A 25,860-nucleotide genomic window follows, 5' to 3' on the forward strand; every position below is an offset into this window, starting at 1 on the left:
CAGCAGGAGCTTTGTGAAAGGCACAGAGGCTGTGCATTGCTCTCTGCACCAGGGCCTGTACCTGAATCACCTTAATGGTGCTTTACAAATCTGCAGGATGCATTTTGTCTTTTGCTTCCCTGACTACTGGTACTGAATATGCAGAGTAGTTATTTCAGTGTTTATTAAAATGATGACATCCAGCAGTCAAGTTTTTTTTACTTATGTGTTGGTTGGGTTTTGACGTGCCTAAGACTGGCAGATGCTGTACTTGGCTGCTGAAATAGCCCAGTTACAATGTTACAAACAAGTTACAGCTTCTCTTAATATGTCTTTGTGATAGTGAGCCTCATACAGGTATGACGAGGTATGGGGTTTAGCATCTCCTGGCAGCTGTGTTAATAGAAAACTTACATATTCTGCTGCTGGTGGTGCTGACTGAAATATTACTGTGGATTTTGTGTACCAAGTATAATAAATGGAGATACAGACACAAACTGTATTTTAGTTGGGGCAGCTAGATTGCCCCCTACTTTCTGAAAATACTGAGGGGTGGATTTGCTGTGGAAAATCGGGTACTACTTTATTACTAACTAGGCAATAAATTAGTATGTGGTACTTTTTTCTTGCTGTTGACTTAAGGATAATAATTCCCTAATTCTTGAAAAGCTACATGAGGAAAGATGAAAATTCTTTGGCTTCCAGATACTGCTGAAGTGCTGCCCCCTCTCGGTTATGTGAGAATGGTTTAAGTACATGAGGAGTGAATGACTCAGTTGACTTCTTATGTGAAAAAATACTCAGCTGTTTAAATGAGAGCTTTTTGTTGCCCTGTGTTATGGTCTGAAAAATACTAATTTTTAATAAGTAAAAACTGGTTTCTGTTACAGCTACATCCAAGAATTGATGCCAGAAGAGCTGATGAAAACCTTGGAATGCTTCTAATAGAATTTTTTGAACTCTATGGAAGGAATTTTAACTACTTGAAAACTGGTATTAGAATAAAAAATGGAGGTGCCTATATTGCCAAAGAAGAAATCATGAAAGTCATGACTAATGGATACAGACCATCCATGCTCTGTATTGAAGATCCTCTCCTGCCTGGTAAGACTGTACACTTCTTGCAGTATTCCAGAGCTGTGTCTCAGCTTGTGCTCTCCGCTTGCGTTAGTCTGTCAGACGAGTTCAGAAGCTGCAGTGGGAAGAGGCTGGTGCTGCCATTGAGGTACAGTCAGGTAGGAGGTCTGAGGGATATGGACCTGAGGTCTCCCAAGGTTCTTAGCCTGAGTAAGTTGGATTACATGCAAACAGTGCAGTTGCATAATGCTTTGGAGATCCAGAACTGTGTTGAGTACATAATAAGATTCTCTGACAGCCCTGAGAGGTAGTGAAAGAAAGAATTCCAGGAAATCCTGGAAGGGGGGTTGTTAGTAGAATAGCTCTCCATTATTTGCTGTGAGAATGAGATTGGAAGGTGCAGCTTTTCCTGCCACAGTCTGTGGTGCTGTACGTCAGATAAATCACACCATGTGGGAAAGAAATGCCCCAGAAGCAGAACCTGTCCTGCAGGGCAATGCCACACAGACTGCACAGGAGCAGGGGTTGGTTATCTGTAAAAACCAGCTGCATTGTGGTGGTGGTGGTGTGGAGAGTGCTTTGCAGAACTGGCTTCTGTGCTGCACAGGGATCTTTAGGGAATGCCAGTTAAAAGTTTTAGAGTTACATGTTCTTTGAAAGTACTCAACATAAAATTATTTTTTTTTTAGATTTGGTTTTGATTCAGTAACCCTCAAAGTAATTGAGCTTAGTTTTGGCTAAGTGCCTCAGGAAAATTTCCAGCTTTATAGTACTCAGTTTGCATTCTATTTAGACCATCACAAGTAGCTGAAATTCCAAACCAGCTTTTTAACAAAGTCAATCTTCAGTTAATTTGGGCTTCAACACAAGTACTTCTAGAATGTAATTGGCAGTCAAAGTCCATACTGTCACATCTTGTGTGTAGACTGCTTATTTACAGCACTTTTAAAGCAAATACCATGGATCAGGAGCTGAAGTCTGGCACCCTTCTAAATACTCAATATGCTGAATGTTCATAGCTCCCTAGAATAGGTTGCAGGCTGTGATACTCATTTGTCTAATCATGTCTCTGATCCGTTTGTAACTCTGAGTTTGTGTCCGTCATGACTCTTGTACTCGGCCAGGCATAGGTTAGGGTGTGATTGTGCATAACTGTCACTGTCAATGAGATTTCCTTTAGGAGCTCTGTACTTGCCTGAAGACCCATTTGAATAGCAGCATGAGCCACAATTGTTTAGAATCAAAACTCTTTACTGCCCTCCAGTTCTGTTCCTTTCAATCTGCTGAGGACTGAAGGAGAACAAATTGGGCGCACTACGCAATGTTTTAATCACTGCTGGTAGTGCTCTGGAGAACAAAAAAACCCTTACAAGTCTAATAGGGGCTCTGAACTGTTCCTCCTTGAATTAATCATGTAGAAACAAAGAACTGTAGTTTAGAAGAAAGAATAGCTGTATGCTGTCAAAGAGTTTATAAGAATTCAAGAAGAGTTTGTATGGTGCAAGATAATTTAATTCTTACAGGAGATAGTGTTTTGGCAATGGAAATGAAAGCTGACAATATTTTGAAGTTATCTGACCACTACGTCTCTCATAAGGATATTTTTTAGCAGCTACCACAGACCTTCAGAACTTTCCAGATGAAGCTAGGAAGAAAATTACATTGAGCCTGTAGGATGGCTCTTTGAATCAGATCTGATGAGTACAGCCTCCTTAGATCCAGACTGAATCATGTATTCCTACAGTATCTAAAATTGCCTGTCAAGTGTTCATTAGTAACGTCTAGAATTCTGTTAATTAGTTTAGTTCTGTTAGTCCTTCTGTCCTAGTATAAAAATCTTTCCCAAGAGTTCAGATCCTTGCCCACTTTACAAGTCATCGCTGATCTGTAAAGTTTTAGTTTGTATTCAGATCCTCTCAGTGTCTGACAGTGAGGGTTGGTGGCAGTACTGTAAAGGAGATGGGAATAAGTTATTTTGATAATGAGTGGACACAGATGTCTTGACTTAAAGTAGCATAAGCTGCTGCAGTGTTTTACCCCTGCAAACCTATGTTTGCGCTGTATGCACAAGTTTTTAATTTTGTTTTTCAATTCTTTTTTTTAAGCCTGATCACAACTGTCTCTAAAGTTCTTGTTAAGCCTTGGAAGAATACTTGAAAGATGGGTTCTTAATCCCAAAACAAGACAAAATACAGGGGTTAAAAAAACTTCTCCCTTTCAATTTCTCAAACATTATCAAAGTAGTGTAAAAGTTGCTCCTGTGAGTGTGTGCACTAGTTCAGCAATGGGATACTGAAGGGTATAACTGAAAAGAATAGCTGTCAAGCAGTCTTGTAGGGAACAGGAATGTGTTTAGTGGGATTAATTTCTTTAAGTTCAGAGGAACTATTTTTTATTCAGTGTGGAATGGTGGGTGATGTCTGGCTAAGAGATGAAAGGTGTCACCAGAAGGATGTGATACATCATTCTACATTACCTCATTACCTCCTGTTAGTTCCTGGATGTGAGAGGAACAGGCATGAGACTATGGTGGTGGTGGTGTTCTGGTTGTAGTGGATTTTCTTAGGTTCCTTTAGGTACTGCAGGGTTTCCTCAGAGATTCTCAGAGACTGATCATTGTGTGCCAGAAGATGATAATTTCTGTTATTTAAGAACCAGGATACCAAAAAATGTCAGAAGTCTACACTTCAGGTAGGAGGCTCGTTGAGGTCTGGATTTGAGATATTAGACTAATAGAACGGTGATGCATTTTGAAGTAATAATTTATACTTGATCTTTGTACATAGTCTAAGATCTTTCATCTTGAGTTAGTGTCCTAGGACAGGGTAATGAGATGAAAGTCATTCCCTGAGCATTGTCTAAAGGAGGGAGTTTCCATAAACATCTTGTAGCTGCACGGTTTCAATTTCTGGAAGCACTTGTCCTTTTTGTAACATATGTCAAAAGTAAAAGCGTTTATGAACGAGAAGTGCAAAGCCAGACACTCACAAGTTTGTTCAGAGGAAAATGTTGGAGTAGGGTAGATGGTGTCATCTTAGAAGAGGTTTGTTTGGAGTTGGTTTAGCAGCATCCTCTTTTGGAAGACATGACTGTTTGCACTTGACAGATCTTTTATTCTATGGTTGTAAAACAAACTTGGCACTTATCCAGCAGACTGTTGAGAGGCTTGTTATGTTATATCTTTGTGAATCAGGTGATTATCAAGGTCCTCCAGTCATTTTTTGATGCTCAGAACAGGAATAATTTTGATCTAGTTTCAGACTGGCAGTGACTAGAGTAGTTAAATTGCTACTCTTTAACACCAAGTTTAAAACTTGAGTTCCACCTGTGCCACTCCATACATGAGCAAGTATGTTCTTCATTCTATTTGCTTCATTCTAATTGCTGTGGGCAGTAATGGAAGGTCTAAACCTTAAATTCAATGTGTTTTCATTGAAAAGAGAGTCTTTAACTTGTAGGGTTTATAATGCTTCGTGTTGCTTGCTTCTGCATCTTGATAGGTCACAAGTACTGGAAGTAAATAGATTTGAGATTGGCAACATCTATGAGATTCTCTTCCAGCCTCAGTGGCTGCCCAAAATTATTCCTTGCAGCTTTTCAGGATCAGCTATTTGTCACTGGGACGTGCAAATATGTATGTTTGTGTGTGTGTATAAAGCGTGTTTCTAAAAATACACAGGTTCACTGAAGTTAGCATTTGAAAGAACCTCTTTAATTCTGAATGTTGCAAAAAGCTGTTTACTAGCTAATAGCTTAACATAAATGGGTCTGCTTCAGTCCTAGCTCATGGTCTTACCTTTACCTTTTCAGGCCGTGTTCTTAAAACTGCTTCAGGTAAAGGAAGGCTACCTGATGGAGTGGTAATACTGATAGCAAGTGATGGAAATTTTGGACATGCTCCTTTAGGGATGAAGGCTTTGTAAGAAAGAATAAGGATTGAATTATACATGAAATCACACACCATTGTTATCTGCTAATGTACATCTGAGGATTGAAGTATGTATAATTTTTTTAAAGAGTGACAACATTTGCATTGCGTACTTTAACTGATCAGTCTAGATTGTGACAAAAGAAGAATGCTCAGTTATGTATGACATGGTTCTCTAATGAGAGTAATCTCTCAGAAGAAAATCTATTCATGGCAGAAAATGCAAATGTGTGATCTTCTGGCTTCTTTAATATGTTGCTTTCTGGATTGGCTAGGGTCATCCTCATACAGACTTGGCAGGTGGAGTTTGCTGTAGCTCCAGCTGCAGCCCAAGTAGAAAGCTCTGCAGACTGTATAATTGATTAGGACCTGTTAATTCAGACATTTTTATTAACTACTTACAGGTGCAGAGTGAGGCAATCCAGGAACTGAAGCATGCTATGGCATGACCTATTCTGCCTCTGTTCTCAAATGTGCTTCAGCCAAAACTCAAACACAACTTCATTGATTTAAACTAAACTGCCCAAGTTTACTGTAAGTGGTTTAGGGAAGGCTTATGATTTCTTTAGCTGGCACAACAGAGGAGGTAATGAAAACTGATGAAAGGAATAGCCAATATTTTGTGGCAGCCCTGTCTTCATTTTGGTATAACTTTATGCAGGATACATGTCAAATGTTCCTACCTAGCATTAGGTTAGACTAAACTAATATGGATTCTTTGAGTGTGCATTGAGTGTGTATTCTTAATTTATGTTATGTGAATTTATAGGATCACTTAGGTTAGAAAAGGGCCCTAACATCAAGTCCAACCATAGATGGACTTGAACTTAGTGGTAGGTGCGATTATGTGTATTCAGCCACTTGTATGTATTCCATTTCCATATTGCTTCTCAATTTAATTCTTATATATCTAGGATTACAGTATCATTATGTGGCTGGATACAAGTGTCTTGCCTCTGAAAAGCCCATACTGAATTAATCATTACTTTTCTAGTAGAATTAACATTGTGTTTTGATTTTGTGACCACTAAAATATTTTGGCCACTTTTCAGCCACCTTTGGACTAAGTCCTTCATGAAGTCCTCTGTGAAGAGCATTACTGTGTGTTTCCTCCTACATTTACTGTCTTAGGCCCACACTGATGACTGCTTTTACTTCAGAATGATGTCCAATAGTAAAGAAATCATTTGGAGAGGCTTCTGGAACTTTGAGCCCAGTGGCTGCTGGGTACCGTAGTGGTGCATTCAGAGCGAAATACTCAGTTATGTCAGTAAACGGAAAGTGTTTCTTGATCAGTTTTTATTTGACCATGTGAATTACTGGAAAAATTCTGTTTTCCCAAAATGCATTTATGTTTTCAGTTAGTTTTCATTGATTATGCTTTTCTGTTAGCGTGGCATTATGCTTGGAGAATTTTGAGAGGCATCTGTGTTTTTTTCCCCTGGATGGCAGATCTCAGCATGTTTGTCTATAGCGGCTTGCTGGACAAAACACTCAGAGGAGTGAAGTGTTCCTCTGAAGTCCAATTCAGCCTTGTTGGATTCAGTCCTCCAAAGGATTTTGTCCTTAACCCATCAACTTTTGAAAGCAGAATTTTCATTGATTTCTTTTATTCATGGGCCGTGAACTGATTTTCATATTTGGTGGTTCATTGTTTTCCAGTGTTCTCACAGCATTTCACACATCATTCTGAAGGAGGGAACCTTTCACTGTATGCAGTTTTCTACCCACTCAAGACCTAGTCTGTATTTTATGCAATTTGAAAGCAGTTTTAGTTGTTTCTTAAATTGAGTGCTGACAGTGAATTTTGATGTCTGGTTCCAAATACACCCACAGAAAGCCCCCAAATGCTTTCTGCTAGTAACAGCAAGATTGTTCTGGGTAGGAGATGGGAGATCTGTTCTTGTAAATTGTCACTGATACAGAAGGTGTCAGAAGGTTAAGAATGTTCTTAACTTCTGCAGTTCCTCACATGGCAATAGACTTGGGAAGAGTACCAGTTAAAATGTCACACATACCTAAAGTGGGCCAGTTGAGAGTGCCACAAACTTTCTCAGAAAACAGTATTATGAAAGCTTCTGGAATCTTCTATGATACATTTTTGAAAAACTGGCTTATCCTGTGGAGATCAATATCTGTATGTGCTGGTTTATTAATCTGCAGTTTTGGTAAGGTTAAATAGGGTTTGATGTGAGTCTGTCTTACCTAATGAAGGTCATGTGGTTTCACAAGTGAAATTTTAAACTGAATTTGGCCTGCAGGAACTCTACGGGTAAGTGAGATATGATGCTTTAAGCTTGGTAGGTTCCCTCTTGAAGACAGCTGTAAGAGCTTTAAGCTGATCTCTATGCTTTGTTTCTTTCAAGCACTGTATTTTAGTGAGTATTTTAGAAGTGGTAAATTGAATACATAATGTTAAGTGTCATTCCTAAGGTCAACTTCTTTTGTTGAAATAGGCACACTTAGGTGTTCCTGATGTGGCTAGGATGGGATAACCAGTTTAAACAGAGTTAAGCTATATTGTTAAGGCTTCTGAGCTTTAAGTATGAGTAATGTTTTGGTAACTGATATTAAAAAAGGATGATCTGATGACTGTCACATTATTTCAGGAAACGACGTTGGCAGAAGTTCTTACGGTGCCATGCAAGTGAAACAAGTTTTTGATTATGCCTACATTGTTCTTAGCCATGCAGTATCACCACTTGCAAGATCATATCCAAATAGAGATTCTGAGAGGTAATTAGTTCATTTTTTCAATATCCATTTGTCTCTGTAATCAGTTAGGAATATCTGGGTCTAGATTCATAAACGAAATGTTGCTATTTATTGTTTAACTGTGGTTGTATTGAAATCTGCACAGAAATTTAAGCTGCCCAGGGATATGAGAGTGCAATACTTCAGTGTGCAGCATTGAAATGAAGAGAGTATGATAAAACCCAAATGAGTCCAATGTGAGATTCTGATAGTGTGGAAGAGAGCCAGAAGATAATTGGTCTTTCCTCAAACATTCTGCTTGAAGTATTTCAAAGGAGAGTTTGCTGATGTAATGTTTAATATGATGTATGTCTGTGTTGTGACAGAAAGAAATATGTGTGATCAAATTGCTTGTTTAGACAATTAGAAGACTAGACAGGGCTAAGATTTTCCCTGGTTCTTTAACACATGCCCCCATAAACTGTTTTAAAATACTTGATATGTATTTTAGAATTTAAAAAAGAATTAAAAGTACTGTATAAAAAATACCCTGATAGAATCAGTCCCATTTGATTATAATGCTAGAACTGCCATTAAAAGTGGCATACTTCTAGACCTGCCATTTTAATGCAACTCTTAGTCTCTTTCATAGAAATACAGCCAGTACTTGGAGCTCTCACCTTTGCAATTTCTGCTTTTTGAAAGAGAGAGAAAGGCAAGGAAGGCATGGCAGCCATGTGGTATTTCCATTCATGTATCCGCTCTAGCACCTTTTGTTCTAACCCTCAGTGTGAATTTGGGCTAGATCAGAGGATGTCTCTTCCCCAAGACTTCCCTAAAATCCCAATGGCTTTGAGCTCCCCAGCTAATCACAGGGAAGGATGGCTGTAAGATGTCACATAAACCATCTCAGTACAACTGCAAACTCCAGTCATGATGTAAACTCCCAGCATTAGTGTCACTGGAAGGTGAAATAATTTCTTCTAGTAAGTTTACATCAAAGTGGATGCAGTGTTTCACTTTGAGTTTAAAACTGACAGTACTTTAGAGTGCCTGTAAGTCCTTTAGGTTTTCAGTGGTACTAAATTCACAAAGATTGAGACTGCACTGTGATGGAGGTACAGAAGAAGTGGAACAGAGTGTTGCACAGACATTTGGGACTGCTGTTGTAAGATGTTAAAGGTCACTGTTAAATGTGTATTGGCTGAAAATTCTTGGTACTGATGAAACTTTGTTCTTACCTAAGTACAGATAGAGTAACCTAGGGATTGCTGAAGTTTTGCTTGTCTTGGGTCCTGGCCTCCAGTAACTTCTGCGTTTCTCTGAAGGATATAGTCAATCTCTTATGAGGTGTCTGTATTTGCTATAGGCATCAAAAAGAATATTTGTACAGCATCTAATGGGAGCCTCAGGTGTCATCAGTATGTGCACTTTGCATGGACTTGCACTTGTTACTGTAACTAGGAAATGTTTGAATTTTTTTTAACAACTGCAGACCTGTGGAGCAGTTCCAGCAGCAATGTTCAGGTGTCATGTCTGACCTGTCATGAGTTCTGATCTGTGAGTTCTGGGCTGTCTGTGCCAGTGACATCTGAATGTCAGACCCCATCATGCCACTGGCTTGCAAGAGGAACAGCATTCAGCAAAGTTCTGTATACAAACGGTTCCCCTAGCACCAGTCTTGTCAGTGCCAAAGGACTTGTAAGTGGACGATGAGCTGTTTGGTAACAAGTTTATTGCAGAAATCATCAGTCTATGTTTGGTCTCAGTTAAACCTGATGTGCTTGGGTAATCCAGGTATGTTTGTGGATCCCTCTTCTTGCTGTAAGGCAGAGTGGTCCATGCTCTGCATGAAGATCTTTCTGGGGGCCTGACCTAAAGCCTGACCATCTGGAAGCCCTTTGTCCTGAACCATTTTTTCTTTTACTAGACTTGTTAGTAGGTAGGTTAAACTGTAGCATAACTGTAGCTATAAACAGTGGGCTCCATTTAAGACCAGGGACTGGCTTCTAGTAGAACATGACGTTCTACTAGAGGTATCAAGATTAAATGAAGAGTACATGAAAGGATAGGAAGTTACAGGAGGCTGAATTCCCCAGGCTGAGTTTATTCAGTTTTGTCTTAACTGGGGCTAGCTTTTTCCTAAGTGGGATGGTTCTTGAACTGTCTAATGGGTTTGAATTCATATTTGCTCTTGCCAGGGAAGGTTTCTGTATGCAGAGTCCTATTTCATACATGATACTCAATAGATTTCACATCTTTCTTGGTGATTGTTGCAGTTCTTTTTCAGGGTCAGTCCAACACAAAAATATGTCTATAATAATTTAAGGGTTTCTAGAGAGCTGCTGCTTCTGATAGTCCCAATGGGGAAAAAGTCAGGTTGTAGTCCTTCAGCACCATAGGCGTTTTTCTTCATGTTCTGTAGTAGCAAGTCCCACAGGATAGTAAGGGACAGATTCACATCACTCTTGCCACCATTGTCATTAAGGCTTCGAAATAGAACATCTGAGATATGGTGGGAATTAAAACCTTTCTCCTGTCATGGCAAAACTTTCCTCTCAGTGGAAACAGTAATGAGCTGAATCTTGAAGGTAGTTCTTAGAGCAACAGAAATCACTTTAACCCTATTTCGTCCTCAGTCAAGGTCACCTATCCCCTTCCAAGTCCCCAGTGAATCTCACCTATCCTCTTCTAAGAACAGCTTAGGAGAGCTTGCTTGACAGTTTGGTTGATTGTATTAGAGCAAACAGCTGCCTGTCATCTTGGAAAAAGGAGGTTCCTCTTAGGAAAATAAGAGACTGATCCATTTTAAACTTGTACAACTTGTATGCAAGGTGAAGTTTGGTGTTGTGTCTGCAGCCAAGATGATGGAAAATCCTGATTGATTTCTTAATATTTAGGGCCACAGAGACATGAGTCTAGCTGTGAAATACAGTAGATATCTCCTGCTTAAGGGTGGTGTCAGTGTGTGCATTGAACAGCTTTTGTATGATCTTTGCCCCTAGCCTGCCTCTGGGAAAGAGTGTGCCATCTCAAGTGAGCTCATTTCTTTAGTCTGTGAGGAATGATAGTTTCATAGAATCATTTAGGTTGGAAAAGACCCCTGAGATCATTGGGTTCATCTGTTAACCCAGCCACTACTGTGTTGACCACTAAACCACGTCCCTCAGCGCTACATTTGCATGGCTTTTAAGGACCCCTAGGGACAGTAACTTCATCTCTTCCCTGGACACCCTGTTCCAGTGCTTGATAACCTGTTTGTTGATGAAATTCTTCCTAATATCTAATCTGAACCTTCTGTGGTGAGGCTTAAGTTATTTCCTCTTACGCTTTCACTTATCCGAGAGAAGATATCAATGTCCACCTGTACAACCTCCTTTGAGGTGGTTGTAGAGAATAATATCCACCCTGAGCTTCCTTTTTTCCCAGACTAAACAACCTGAATCTGCACAGGACTTGTGCTCCAGACCCTTCACCAGCTTCATTGTCCTTCTTTGGACTCAGTTTTGAGTCAGTGACTGTTGCAGCAGCTCTCTTGTTAGAGGGTAGAAATGAGCTGAGCCAAGACACAGACTTCTTGTTTATCCCAGCATAAGAAGGGTCCTGGTTTATTCCTCTTTACAGCCCAGGCATCTTGACTCCAACTATTCACTGACTCTGGCTGCAGCAAGCTTCTGCTGTAGGTTTCCCTTGCAGCCTCTGACTGCTGGTTATTTCCTGCTAAACTCTGACTGCAAGTATTGGTTTACAGACTCTGACTGCAGGCTTTTACCTGGCTAGATTGTGACTGCAGGTTCCAACAGGCTCTAACTGCAGACCCAGACTGACCTCACAGCAGTGGTTCTCTCTCCCCAGGATCTTTCTTCATGATTCCCCCTTTCCAGCTAACCCACTCCTTTTTATCACACTTGTCTTTATTGGATATAGCTTTGACTCATCGGGGGCAAGGCTGTATTGGGTAATTAACACAGCTTTACCTACCAGCAGCAAATCACCTGTATTCCCTTCTCCTACAAGTGACCATTTTTCCAGTTTTGTTTCTTGATGAACCACAGGAAACCTCAGCTGATATTTGACAAAAAGCTCTTGCTTATTGATTTGTATTCATTTAAGTAGTGGATTGTCTGTTACCACCCTGTTCCATGGCCTTTATATTAAGGTGTAATTTCATATTATACCTTACCCAGGCTAAGTACCTATGTACTGTCTTCTGTCAGCTGTGCTGTTCCTTCCTTCTCAGTCTGAATCTTGCCTTGTATGAGATCTAGCAATCCTGCAGTCAGAAGGTGAGTCAGATGGACTTTCTGGTCTGACTGGAAACAAGAATCTCAACACTTCTGTCACGTCAAGAAGTTGATCCAGCTTTTGGCTGATGACGGGCAGATCAGAAGCAAGAGAGGCAGCAGGGGTTCACATTTGGGGCAATAGGGAGAGAGTGGTATTGTACCATTTCACAGCCTTAAGTTATGCTGGTCTGGATGTGATAAAAATGCATCCTCAGGTTAATATTTATGTTTTGCAGATTGGGATGTTGGCTCACACGCTGATCTGTCACATAGTTCAGCTATGAACGTGTGTTCAGACTGCATCTCTAAACAGCTCTGTAGCCACATTTGGGAAGCTGAGGGGGTCATAGGGAATGAGGAATGGAAGATTTGGTTTTGCTGTCACATGCCCTTCAGTATAAATTAGACCTGGGAAATCTTGTAATATTGTGCTAGATGTGGTGCACCTGGGTAAGAGAAAGAGACTGTCATGCCAACAGATCAGAGTTTGAGAAAGCCTAGGCAGTTTCATACTGCATGTCTGGAGTTGTCATTTACAGGTGATAGTCTTCAAAACAACCATAGCCAGATAGAAAGTGATCTTTGCATCACTGTGCTTGGAAAGTTGTTGGGTCTCTTCCTAATGTTCATCTCAACTGATCTAACTACTGGCAGGTCTATAAGTTAGCTTTGGGCTGCCACTGTTTGGCCAAAATAGTTCTGGGAGCTCTGGGAACTGTTAGTAGAATGCCTTCTGTCCCTTAAAAGGTGTCAGTAATACCAGTTTTTCCTGCACAGTGTATTTGTTAGGGTACAGGTTTTATGTTTAGGGTATTTTTAATCCTCATGCTCAAGAAGATCATTCTCAGGTGCACCTTAGTGTGCTTTTAGGTTATATTGCACTTTTAATACCTAGGGGATATTTCAGTTATTTTGACCATTATTTCAGAGATTTGATGTTTTTCAGGCTCTGCTACTCACTTGTTCATGGGGGGCTTGGCTGGAGCTTTCCATATTTTGATTTTGCTGAATGTGATGTCATTTCTCTGCTCCTTTTAAGAGTGGTCTAAAGACTGATTTGTCCAGTAGTTGTGCTGTAATAAGAGTTAAAAAGTGTCCCTGTGAACCAAGGTCTGGCAGCATATAAAAGAAGAAGAACCTGAGTTCTCACTATAAAATAAAGTAGATCTGTAAATAGCTTATTCCTGGTCTTACTATATGATAATATTAAGGGAAAAAACTTGAAGGGCCATCTTTTTCAGGAGACCTGTCTGATTTTACTAACCAGTTAACAGTATTTTTTCATGTCTTTCAAACAAGCATCTTTGAAGAATTGTTTGTCTCAGATATCTGTAGAAATTCTGGCCTCAGTCAAAATAAAAGCCCCGAAAGCATGACATTTTTTCACAGTAAAGGCAGGGTAGATTAATAGGGGTTTTTTTTGTTCCTAGGCATTTTCGATGTTGAAAACCGATTTAAACACAGTTTTCAAATGCTGATTTTAAAAAACTGTTCTTTGAACCCATGGATATGCTTGAGTCCCATACATAGGAAATGGTGTTCTTTTGAGATCAATACCTGGTTTGATCACACTTGCTTCCTTTTTCTTTGCTGCTTTATTAGTTATATGTCAGTATAACCTTAATCACCTCTCAGTTTCTGATGTCCCATAATGAATCTTTTTAATTTTGCTGCACAAGCAGTGTGGCATGGATCTGCCTTTGGGCTCCTGACCTTCCTGAACTTAGTGAATTTCCTTTTTTCCCACCTTTATACCAAAAAGGAGAGTTCATAGCTTTGATCTCTGTGCCCTTTGAAAGGACCTAGTGAGAGAACATATTCCCCCATTCTGTGCATTCAACTCTTGCCACAATTGTTGGTGTAGCAGTCGCTTCACCCATTTTGCCCATTCGATAGCAGGCATTTTTGGTATGTCAGTCACACAGACTGATAAAAATACCAACCTCAATTGTTCTTTTTGCTTCTGCTATATGAAATAGTGACTCTTGCTTTTTGTGACTCTGTACTTCCAGGAAAGTACTCCAAGAAGCATAAGGCTTGACAAACTCCTTTTATTACGTAATAAGCTTGTGTTGCTCAGCCCGTGTTCACTTTCTGGTTCCAAGACCACAGCTGCTGGTAGCTGTGAAATGTGTGTAATCCTAGAGTAAAAGCTCAGCTCTTTCTGAAATCTTTCTCAGATGAAACTTTTTAACTGCAAGATTTCCTTTCCTGTCCCGGTGCTGACGAGACCCAGCTGGTGCATGTTTGAGTCCCATGGCATTGCTCTCTTGGGAGCTGCCACTTTAGGGCCACAGCTGAACCTCAGCAGTTTTGGTCACCCCTGTCTTCATTCTGTCTCCTCTTGCTCAACTTACTCTTTGAGATTGAGAAACCAGAAGTGCATTGAGTATTTAAAATGTTGTTACATCATGGGAGTATACATTAGCAAAATGAGATCCTCTGATTTATTTGTTCTTTTCTTAGTGTGCTCTGCTTAGCTATTGAACTAAACTTTGGTTGCCAAAGTATGATCAGTTATAACCCAGATCTTTAATTTCTGAGTGGTGACAACCACACCTTTTAATTGTGTGTAAAATTCAAGATTTTATTATCCAGCATGTGTTACTTTATCCACGTTATGTAGATAGAATGGTGAATGACATGCATTCTGTCCTGATGCCCATCTGCAGCTATTAGACTTGTAATTTAGATGATACTATTTGGTTCAATGTTTGCTGGACGGACTTTTTCAGTGTTAACATGTCTTTAAAGTTGGAAATTAACATGGAACGTGTTAATCTTCCAACATGTGGTATTTGGTCATGCATGAGATAGTAGTCATTAGGATAGTAGGAGAATTATTGCTACCAAAAGTGTTAACATGAAACCCACTAAAAGTAGCCTGCCTTCACATTGAACACATAAACCAAAACAAAATTCCTGTACTGGTACAAGGTACCTTTATGAAGTGAAATACAAAATAAACTTCAATTTAACCATTGAAGATTAAAAGAAATAACATTACCTGCTCCTCAGTGGTAACTTTACATCTCATCTTTGTACAGTAGTCATTTCTTCGTGTATCTTGAGCATGGAGTTTATAGTTAATGTTTCAGTGACTAGTCTAGTGAAAAGAAAGCCTGAAAATTTATCTCTCAAACAAGAAGACAGATCACTCCTGCTCAAGAAGTACGATTCAAATAGCTGAATGTTGGGAAAATGTGTTGGAAAAACAGTACTTTGTTGATAACTAGTCACTGTTCAGCCGGGTAAGCTTTTTCTCTGAGCCTCTTACTGTTACGAATCGATTGAAATTCTTGTTTTGGAGCCAGTCTGTTTCTTATTTCACCACCTCACGATCCATGGTACTTCCTTTATAATTGTGGGGGCCTTAACACCTTTTAAGTCATTTTGTAAACCAGAAGCAAGGATTAGTGAAGGTCTCTGTCTCCAGTCAGTCAGTTGTGGTGCTGGGATGTCTTTTGTCTTCTGTGCATCCCATACCTGTTATAATCCAGATTTTGTGGAAAAACTTTCTGTATGGAGAAATGCAAGAACCATAAATTGATTTTATCAAATGTACTGTTACCAGCATGTGCATTCTTTATAGTTAATATGCACTTCATCTAGAAATACAGAATAAAAATCTTGCCTATGTGTCAGTGCTTGCATGTTAGTATGGTAGAAGAAAAATAATATGACTATAAGTGGTGGTTCAGTGAATTAAATGGTGTACTAAAAAAAAAGAAGGTTCAAAAAGATTCTTTGGCTAGGGATATCTTAAACTGACTTGAAGTGTAATTTGGTAGCTTGTTAAAATGCTTGCAAATATGTAACCAACAGTCTTTGTTTAATACTTAATTGAAAAATTTTTTTAGCACATTAGGTAGAATCATCAAAGTGACCCAAGAAGTGATTGACTACAGGGCCTGGATTAAAAAGAAGTGGGGGAGCAAAATTAATTTATCACCTGAACTTGGTAGGTATAGCAGGAAACCAACTTAAAATTTTTTCTTGAATTTGATGTAATTCCAAATACTTATGCCTTGAAATTAATCATTCAGATATATAGGAAAAAATAAAAGGAACTTGTAACTTTCTAACCCAAAATTAGTTTTCTCTGAGCTTGTTTTTCAATTAGCTTGTTAAACTGCAGCTCTTCTTAGACTTCAAGGCCCATGTGTTTGTATTCTGTGCTCTTAAATGATACTTATGTTTTCTGTTAACAGATAATAGGTTGAAAATAAGAGACCAGATAGCTCTCTGCAATGGAGAACAGCAGCAGAACAGAGACTCTGAACCATCTTACAATCAACACTTGGCATTGTCATTGGCCAGTACACAACAGTTATCCTCTGGTTCATCTGCCTCTTCTGTGTCATCGCTCTCCAGCAGTGACATTGTAAGCGTTTTCTTTTAATTGGTTCAACTAGTAAGTAGCAGAGATTATCTTCGAAGCCTCAATTGATACAATAGCAGTTTATGTGATACTATCCCTAAAGTGCTACAGCAAATCAGTAATGTCCAATGCTCAGAAAAATTACTGAAATCAAGGTTTTTTCTTTTATTAAACTAAATGGGTCTTATTTCCATACTAAATCTTCAGTATCCTTTGTTGTAATAGTTAGATTTAATGAAATATAACAACCCAATTTAACAGTAGCTAATTACCTAGAAGAGTAGAAATGTCTTCATATATCCTTCCATTAAGCAAAATCTTCCGTTGTCAAATTCTGCTCCTTGTCCCCCATACCTGAAATTGAACATGAACATTACATTGTGCTGTGAAGGTGAATAATACTCATCATTTTCAGCCAAGCAGTCAGTTCATGTTTTAATATAACAGGGCACTTGCATAAAGTCTTGTTATCAGCTTCCTTATTTTAAAGTAATTGCTGGGCTTTATTATAACTTCCTGGAAGAGGAGGCTGCAGTCTCTTGAGCTATGTTCCCAGACTCTTTAAGGTTCTGCCGGGTGATTTTGTTTTGGTGTACAGTTAAATCAGTGCGGAATTGGGCAGTGCAGATTATAAAGCACAGCACTGCAAGGCCTGAGCAGCTCATTGTAAATCTTCTGACATGTTTTGTCATAGGCAGAGGTATTGATGGAACAAGCTGTAATATGCAGTCAGGTATGACAGTAAATAATGGAATGATGCCAAGAGAGGTCCAAATACCTGTTTCTTGACTGCTTTCAAAAACTAGTCAAATAGTGAATTAAAAATTGGGAATTATATTCAATAAAAATTTAGTAACTTTTGAGGGCCAAGCTTTGCCTATATATATTGTTACTTTCTGTAATTACTTTACGCTACTGTTTTTTTGGTGTTGAATTGCCTTTTTATGCCACCTTCAGTAAACAGGACAAGTGTTTTAGTTGTACCATCTGGCTAATGAACAAAGAACAGCGTGATACTTGCCAGTGAGACTATTAGCCATGCTCCTGGGTTTAAGTATAACAGTGGAAAAGATTTTACTGTAATAAATTTTATGAAAAAGGCAAGTATTTGCTTATTACATTTGGAGTGCACAATATTGGGTTATGAGTTGTTATGAACTCCCCTTAGTCCTGTTTAGCCTGATGTTGAAGGTGAAACTTCATTGCTGCTGCCAGAGAAATTAATGAAAATGAAAAGGAAGCTCTCAACAAGATAGAATTGAAATCAACTTGGGCATTCACATAGTAAAAGGAAATGCTATGTTTTTTCTAACAAAAAGCCATGTCCTTGTGGGAAAGGCTAGGTCATATATTGGCTTTGTCCATAGCAGACTGGATAGCATGTTATCTTAATTTGGAGTGGAATGGCAGGTTTCTGACAAATGGCTGATGAGTTCATGCTACTCTTACTTGGGTGTGTGAGGAGGAGAAAGTTCTGGCTGAGCAGTCCTGAGCTGCACCTGATTTAGGAGGAGGCGCCTGTTCTGCCATACTTGGCTGATCCGTGCCATGATCTGATATAGTGCTGTGCCCAGGTTGCAGCAGAAGAACAACTGGCACGTATGACAACTTGGTATTTGTGCCAGAGCTTTTGATGCATTGTTAATAGGCATGATATGGTGAGCTTTTCTGTCAGCTTTGGACAAAGGTAGTTATGAATATGGTGCATCTCATCACTTTAGAGTTAGATGCAATGTTACCTCTGATCCTGTGGAAGGATTGTTATTTGGGAAGGATTCTGTATTTATTTAAAGTGAAATCATTTGAAATTTTCTGGTACTGGAAAGGAAGGTATAGATTGTGAAGAAAAAGCAGGAGACAAGGAGACCCTAGAGTTACAGCTGACCTCTTCCCAATAATTAATGTTTACTTTAAATAGCAAGATATTACTCCCTATGTCACTATTAACCTTAAGCACAAACTCTGCATTAAGATACTGCTTCAGAAGGTGTGTTTTTCATGATTGCAGAATATCTTTTGCTGTTTATGAGGTGCAGGATGCTATCTGTTAAATTGTAGGGACTAGATAGTGTGTTTGCTTTTCTATTTACTGCTGAAGTTTCACTAATAATAGTGATCAACTGCATCTGGTCCTTTCTGATTTCTACCTACCAGTATAATAAAGTCAGCTACTTGTGTTGAGGGAGAGGAAATGGAAATAGACATGAAAACCTGTGATGTTACTTTTTCACATTGCCCCTTTCCAGCCATCCACTGAGGTAGTTGTATTTTGAAGTCACCACATCACTGTTCACTGGTGATAAGTGTGGAGGCCTTGCATATACTTGTCAACATGTCCTGGAAATATTATTGCAGTATTGCTCGCAGGGATCCTAGAATTTTTATTAAACCCTATAGTTTAATAGTTGGTTGCAATGCAGCGTGCTATATGGTTTTTAAAGATTTGCTTCCTTGGAGTTCTGACAGCATTACAGGTTTTGCATTAATAATCTGTAAATATGACTCAGCAGCTGAATAGATGATTGTTCTGGTGTCTTGGACTTAGGGTCTGTCGGCATAAGCAGTGGTTATAGATATATTCCAGCAGCAGGAGAACAGAACAATAACAAGGAGCATGTTTTTCTCAAGGCTGGCTTGGCATAAACCAGAGCTAACGTTTAGAAGCCAGCCTCTCAGTGTCTGTATATGCTCAGAAAAATGGAAGAAAATAAGAGCTTACAGTTACTGCCCTGAGTTCTCCATACTGATGGCAGCCTTTTAAAGTGGAGAACTTAAGTACCACTGAGGAACAAGAGAAGTGTCTCCTTACAGGACAGTCTTCTCTTTTCCCATATATTTTAGGTTTATGTGCTTTTTCTCAGCGTACAGTCTGAAACTCAGGAGGATGTTTGCATTCATCTTTGCACATCTAGGACCAACTTGCAGGAGAAGACACTTCTGAGCCACTGTCTTCACAGCCCAAAATCAGGAATTGTATCTAATGAGACCAGATCATTATTTGAACAAAAGCTATGCTTGTATGGATTTCCCCAAGTAGCAAAGTTATTTAACAAAATGTCTTAGTCTAGCACTTTCTGGCCAATGAAATTCTAGCCATGCTGTCTTTAGTAGGTGTTCTAGCCAACTGCAAAATCTTAATCACAAAGGACAGCTTTTCAAAGGCCCAGTAAATTTTGGATCCAAGTTCTTGTGCAAGAGAAGTCTGTCTTCAGGTATCTCTGTAACTATTAGTGGGAGAGCTGTTCAGTTTATGAGATTGTCCTACTGTACATGTCAATACAGAGCTCTGACTCACTCAGCAATACTTCTAATATAGTTCTGTGCAAAATACTGAGTATTAAAATTATCTTGGCTCAGTGAAGGATGTAAATATTAGTGATCGGGAGCAAACTAAAGAATACATAATAAAAACATTATGGATACAAGGAATCTGGTTATCAGAACACAGGACTGCTCATATATTTTTCTCAATTATGTTAATTGTCAAACTGATCTATGTAGTAAGTCTTCTGTCAGTGAAGCTTTCTGCTGATTTCAAGTACCCTATGCTGCCCTGAAAAAAAGCAGGCATATTCTTCACTCCTGCAAACAGGTAAGTTGTACAATACCATGCATTCCTACATGATCCCACAAATGTTGAAGGGAATAATGGAAGATGCTTTACCAATGTCTTTGCCATCAAGGCCAGTGGAAAGTGTGTGAATTTTTACTGTATGTAAGCCAAACTGTTCCACAAGAGAAAACGAGCTTCTGGCATTAAAAAAATCTCACCTTCATACTGATTTAAGTGATTGCTGCTCTGAAACCAGATGGAATGAGCTGTGTTCACCCTCAGCTCTCTGCTTGTTTTGGGTAGTTGCAGATGTCAGTCTCACAATTGAAGCAGTGACCAAATTCCTCTTGAAAATATTATTTTGGTTGTGGGTGGTCTTTTGGTTTTTTTTTTTTCCCCCCTCTGGGTGCATTTTTTTTCATTCTGGACCTGCACTCTTTAACTGGTGACCAGGATTTCTTGTTGCTTAAGCACTGTGGCAAAATGCTTTTCATTAGCTCAGAAAGTCCTAGAGTAATGCTAGAGGATATCTACAGCCTGATCAACAGTCTCTACTATGTAAGAAGTAATCCTAGGTATGTTTTTGCAGTCTCATTTTGGTCTAGTTTGATTTCTGGTGCTAAGTATGCTCTGCAGTTCTGATGATGTTATGCCAAATAAGGCATAACACTGTGTGACAGTGATGCATGCATATCAGTAGCAGATAAAATGGCTCATAGGAAATTCTTAAAGCTCTTTTTAGTTACCTTATGGATATATAATGTCATATCAGTTCCCATCACAGAAACTCCAAGTTGTCTGTTAGAAGTTGGATTCTAACAAATTTCATACACCTTACCTCAGTATTTCTGGTGGTCATGTTGTGTAGGCTTCTATGATGAGACAATTTTGTGAAGACCTCTGAGTTCTCAAGACCATGCAGTCATGCCAAGGCGGTTGAAGTTTTCCTGAGCAAGATAACCCTGTAGTCTAGCTTTGGAGATGACACAGTCCTTGCCTCTTTTTAACATTTATAATACCTTCTTTCAGACTGTTCTTGAAATTCTAACTGTAATCCTTGCAGGGTTATAAAACTTTTCATCAGAATGTCAATGCTTGATCTGCCCATGGTTCAGCCCCATCAGCTACAGAATATGCTGAGCAGAACCTTCAGTGTTTTGTGAATCTGTCTTTTCACTGTAGTGAAGTATTATGTATTCAACACCTTGATTGGATGCTTACATTCTGAGACTAATATATAAATTTGAGTGATAAGAATAGGACTCATTATTCTTACAGTTCTGCTCAATGCACACAAGAACCCACACTGATTTTTGGAGCTGTTACTTGCTTTGCAGTAATTGTGGCTTTGTACTTGAACTCAACATGTTTGATGAAGTTATTAACCATCTCACCTTCCTTCCTATAAGCCAGACTAAATTTCAGCTTATTAGCAGGAGCTACTGTGCTTCCATATTCACAGAGAGAGCTGATAGAGTATATGACATATCTTGTCTGGATAAATGCTGTGCTTTTTTAAAGTGATTGAATTTGCAGGAATGAGGCGTGCTTATCTGTAGTAGAGGGACAGACACTTCAGAATATGTAACATCTCTTCTTGTAAAATCTTTTAAGTCTTGTTGAATCCATCTTAATGACTGATTAATTTGTAGAGTTGCAGTTGAAATTGTATGTATAAGGAATGGGGGCAAAAGGAGGTTGACTAAAAGAATTCTCTGCCCGAGAGCAAGAGCTACACACAGTTTTCTCTCTTCCTTCTACATGCCTGAATATTCTCATGTCCTAGTCAAAGTAACTGTTCAGATGTGTGTGAATAGTTGATCAGCTTTGTGTAGAATAATGCAGGTTTTTTCTTAAGCTTCTCCCCTTCCTGAACAAATAAGAATCAAGTTCTTTAAGAAGTGTCTTGATGTTTAGCCTTCAGAGAGATGCAAGTGCTGACCTGCAGACAGTTTGTCTTCAGATAAAGCAGTGGGCAACCCTGAGTTCAGAGACAGGGACAACCTGGTGTTACTGGGGAAAAGCATTTAATTGACATTTCATTTGGGGCATTTAAGAATTTAAACCCCCAAATCCTTTAAAACTCTATTTTTTTCCTTATTTCTAGCTATGCAGATTCTAACACTTCCTGTGGATTAGAGGAGAACAAATTTTTCCAGTGCTGCTTTTGCCTATTTTCCTCTTTCACTGTATAGCCCCACGTTTGTTTTTGAGGTTTTTAACCCGCATCTCTGACATTGCAAAGTTTTGCACTCATGCTGTTCTTCAGTTCTTCTGCATCAGTTCCTTGAATAGTCTCTTCTGTATAGCCACTTGAAGTAAGAGTAAATTTCTGCAAAGCTGCAGGAGGCACAATTTTGAATACAAAATTCTAAAGTAATTTTATTTAAGAAGTTATTCTAAGCAGCAGAGGATACAGAGGGAATCTGTAATTCGGCAAGTAAAGTGGGATTTTACTGCTGTGAGGTTAGTGAAGTAAGGAGAGAAGCACATAATTTTTTAAGAGTTAACTTCAGACTAGTTTCTGATGCCAAAGTCTAAGCTGTAATCTTGCTGTATTTTAACATTCCCTCCCATGAAAAAAATATCACAGAGATACCTAAGCCATTTTAAGATGGAAGAAAATCTAAATTCAGTATTTATAGTCCAGTACAGTGTGTGTTCAGCTTTCACAATGAGCCCTGTAATTTACTGCATAACTTGAAAATTGAAGTGGAAATATTTCTATATTGTTAGCAATACAGACCAGTTGAATGCCTGTGAAATAAAAGTGCAACAAAGGAAGTGTTAAATTCCACACTTTTGGGACCTTTTTTATTTAAGATGACTTATCTGAAATAACGTGAGTATTGGTAAAACATGGAATAAGCTTGCAATCAGGCCTCTCATGGTATAATGAGGTGTGGCTGAAAGCGTACTTACTGGACTTATATTTTATCTGGTAGATACTAATTAGATAATGTTCTCAGTCGTCTTCCTGTAAAAAAACCACTAATGCTTTTGGAGGATGTGTATTTTTCACTTTGCTTGTGTATTCTATACTATTTAATTATTCCCCTTCTGTAATCACAATGACCAAGATATTTGCCTTTTGCAATGAAAGGCAGAAAAATCAACCAATTTGACCTTAACTCAAGATTTGTATTGCTTATTGGCTGGTCACTGGGAGTGGAGCAACTGTATTGATGCAAATTATCTTGTGACCTTCCATAGAAGTAGAAATTCTGTTTATCTCAGTTCTACTTTATTTACACCATAGTTGAAGTTCTGGCTCCAACCACCAAGAAAGGAAATGGCACACAATGTGGAAGAAATGGGATGAGTGCAGGGGGTGATCCTACAGTCACCTTTGGAAGCATGGTGGTTTATTGAGCACAGTTAACTATGCTGGGGCTAAAGCCATGCAAGTGAGAGCAGGCATTGAAGTTCTTCTCTGCATGGCCCCAAACTATGAAATGTCCTCTGGTGTTGCTTTCTGTTCAAAGGAGTGTGGTTTTGCACTTTCCTAAGCCAATTCAGTAATAGGATGTATTTTCTAGCCAAATTTCCTTTCAATTAGCTGCTCCTGCCTTTCTGCACTCTTATTCACCTAATCCTGTGGTGAGCTGATTCAGAAAGTGAAACTAGTAAGAAGGGGATTACTGTTTCTGTGGTTCACCTTTGTGAATTAGCACATAACAATGTCAGATGCTAATCCAGGTGTAATGGAGAAGGCTGGAATGGGAAAAGAGACAGAAGGAGTAAGACTGGCAGCAATCATCTGTTAAATCACTGTAATTGTAGGTAAGGAAAGGAACACTTGAAAAAGTACAGTGTAAAATGTTAATTATAAACAACAATTTTCAGTTCTTTTCTTTCAAAGATGGAACAGAGTTTTTACTGAAATGTTCATTGTTCTCTCACAGCTTCCAGCTCCTGAATGTTGTGGGAAAGAGAAAAAAAATTGTTTAATTAGTGGAAGAAATTTTGAGGGTGGAAACAATAAGGATCTTTTTGCCATGATTTTGTAGTTCATTCTTGGAAATGGGGGTGAAAACCCAAATCCATCACATTATCAGGAAACTTGCATTCTGTTGTTTTAAGTACTGACTTTAGGATAGTTAGACTCCTTTAGCATTGAGCCAAACTTAAACACACTGGGGTCAGGAATCAATCTTAGGCAACTTCAGTTCTTAAGAAAGCATACTGTCTTGGAAATGGAAAGTTCTGAAATGGTGGCTGTTGTTAACTTAGAAGTTACGAAGTATCTAAAGCCTTGAGTTGTTAATGGAATTGAAATAAATTCTTATGGCCAAACCTAGTTAGTAATTTGGCAAATAAATATTCTCTTGGTGGTGGGGTCTTGGGTCTTTTTTTAACAGGAGATGGCATTTTGCAGAAGAGTAAATGATTTTACTTTGTTTTCATCCTATGTCAGGAAGAGAAGTCTGGATTTCAGTTCTTCATCTTTCATATGACTGCAGGGTTTCACTGTTTCTATCTAGGCAGAAGTTTATCAGTAACACTTGAGTTTCTAGGTAGCTTCCATACTTTCTTTTTTCTGGCATTAAAGTAGAGTCCTCAGTAATCAGAGCAATGAGTAGTAGATATGTTCCTTCTGCATACTAAGTTCTTAATCAGGAAGTTGAAACTGGTTAAAGAACAGGTTTTAAAATGGAAATGTCCCAGGAGGATAAATCTGGATCTGTTACTCTTTCTTGGTTTCCAAAGGCATATCTTTAGAAGATACTTTCCTTGCAGGATGAGGTATTGGTACTGCTACAAGGTGCAGTCTTGTAGCTTTATCCTTACATGATCTGCTATAATCAATGGAGGGATCTTGCCCCTTCAGTGAATGTTTATCTTTTTTAATGTGACCTCTGTAGCCCTCACCCTAGTAGTGGCGAGAGCTTTAGTCTTCCAGATGCATGCCTGACGTGTTGAAAGCATTACCTCCATATATTTACTTGCAGATCATCTGAACTTCTGTAGTGCTTGAAGTTTGCATGTTTCACTCAAGAATCTGGACCAGAAGACCAAGAAGGATTTAATCCTTCCATGTAGGCCATGCTTATGGACAATCAATTTTGGTCACATTGGGCTCAATTTTCTGATCAGAGTTTAATCTTTCTGTTTAAGAAGGATAATGCTGTTCTGTACAGAAGGATTTTGATGCTCTTGAGAAGTCACAATATCAGCTCCATACAGTAATGCCGTTGGCAATCCAGGATTGCCTTAGAAAAAAGATACAATCTGCCTTTATGAGATATATTTTAGTAAATAACACTTGTGGCAGAAGAAGGTACCTATCACAAAATTAAAATTAAGCACATTCTTTCTTTGTGGTGAAACCTAATCTTAGTTAAATGATTTTCTCTTCCATCTGCTACTCTTTTGAGCAACTTTTTGTTGCTCTGAACCCCCTTAGAAATCTCATTAATGAGAAGTGTCCCATCTGAGTTATGCATGTGAACCTTCAGGGATATAATTGTATCTAAGCAGAAGAGAAAGGGGAGATCCTTTAAATGGAGACACTAAAATTGTTCTTTGGTCAGGTTTGTGAAGGCTGTGTTGCGGTAGATTTGCACATTGGTTTGGCTAGACAATAAGATCCTTTTTTCCATCCGGTCTACTAGTTCATGGGTACTTGTGAGCATGCTTAGAACTTGTCTGTTCATTTGCCCCTCTCCTCATTAGCTTTTTAATAATTCCATAACCAAAAGTGTCCAAGGAAACTCATCTTTGTGGAGACCTTAGCCTGTTCCCACTGTGTTGATGCTCTTGATTGGGCAGAGGAGAAAAGTGCCATCTAATCCAGCCATCAACTAAGCTTAATTTTTGGTCAGTGCTATAACATGTAGTTTCCCTCTATGATGAACATATTTATTAAAGAATAAATATCCAGTCTCATAAATACGAATTTTCTGCAGAGATTCTTTTTACGAGTATGATGTGTCTTTAGTGAATTCATGATGCAGTTATG

The 25,860-nt window shown here is 38.8% G+C and overlaps 1 protein-coding gene across 3 annotated transcripts in view; it reads left to right on the plus strand.

Annotated features, from left to right (window-relative positions):
• Positions 1-25,860, plus strand: part of TENT4A (terminal nucleotidyltransferase 4A) — a 59,784-nt gene that overhangs the window by 20,543 nt on the left and 13,381 nt on the right. For all 3 annotated transcript variants that reach the window (XM_063399628.1, XM_063399638.1, XM_063399649.1), the window contains exons 7-10: positions 870-1,083; positions 7,594-7,720; positions 15,825-15,925; positions 16,176-16,348. In XM_063399628.1, the coding sequence (XP_063255698.1) occupies positions 870-1,083; positions 7,594-7,720; positions 15,825-15,925; positions 16,176-16,348 (615 nt within the window). The remainder of the gene's footprint in view (positions 1-869; positions 1,084-7,593; positions 7,721-15,824; positions 15,926-16,175; positions 16,349-25,860) is intronic.

This window comes from Prinia subflava, chromosome 1, assembly GCF_021018805.1.
Source record: "Prinia subflava isolate CZ2003 ecotype Zambia chromosome 1, Cam_Psub_1.2, whole genome shotgun sequence".
In the NCBI taxonomy this organism is placed as follows: Eukaryota; Metazoa; Chordata; class Aves; order Passeriformes; family Cisticolidae; genus Prinia; species Prinia subflava.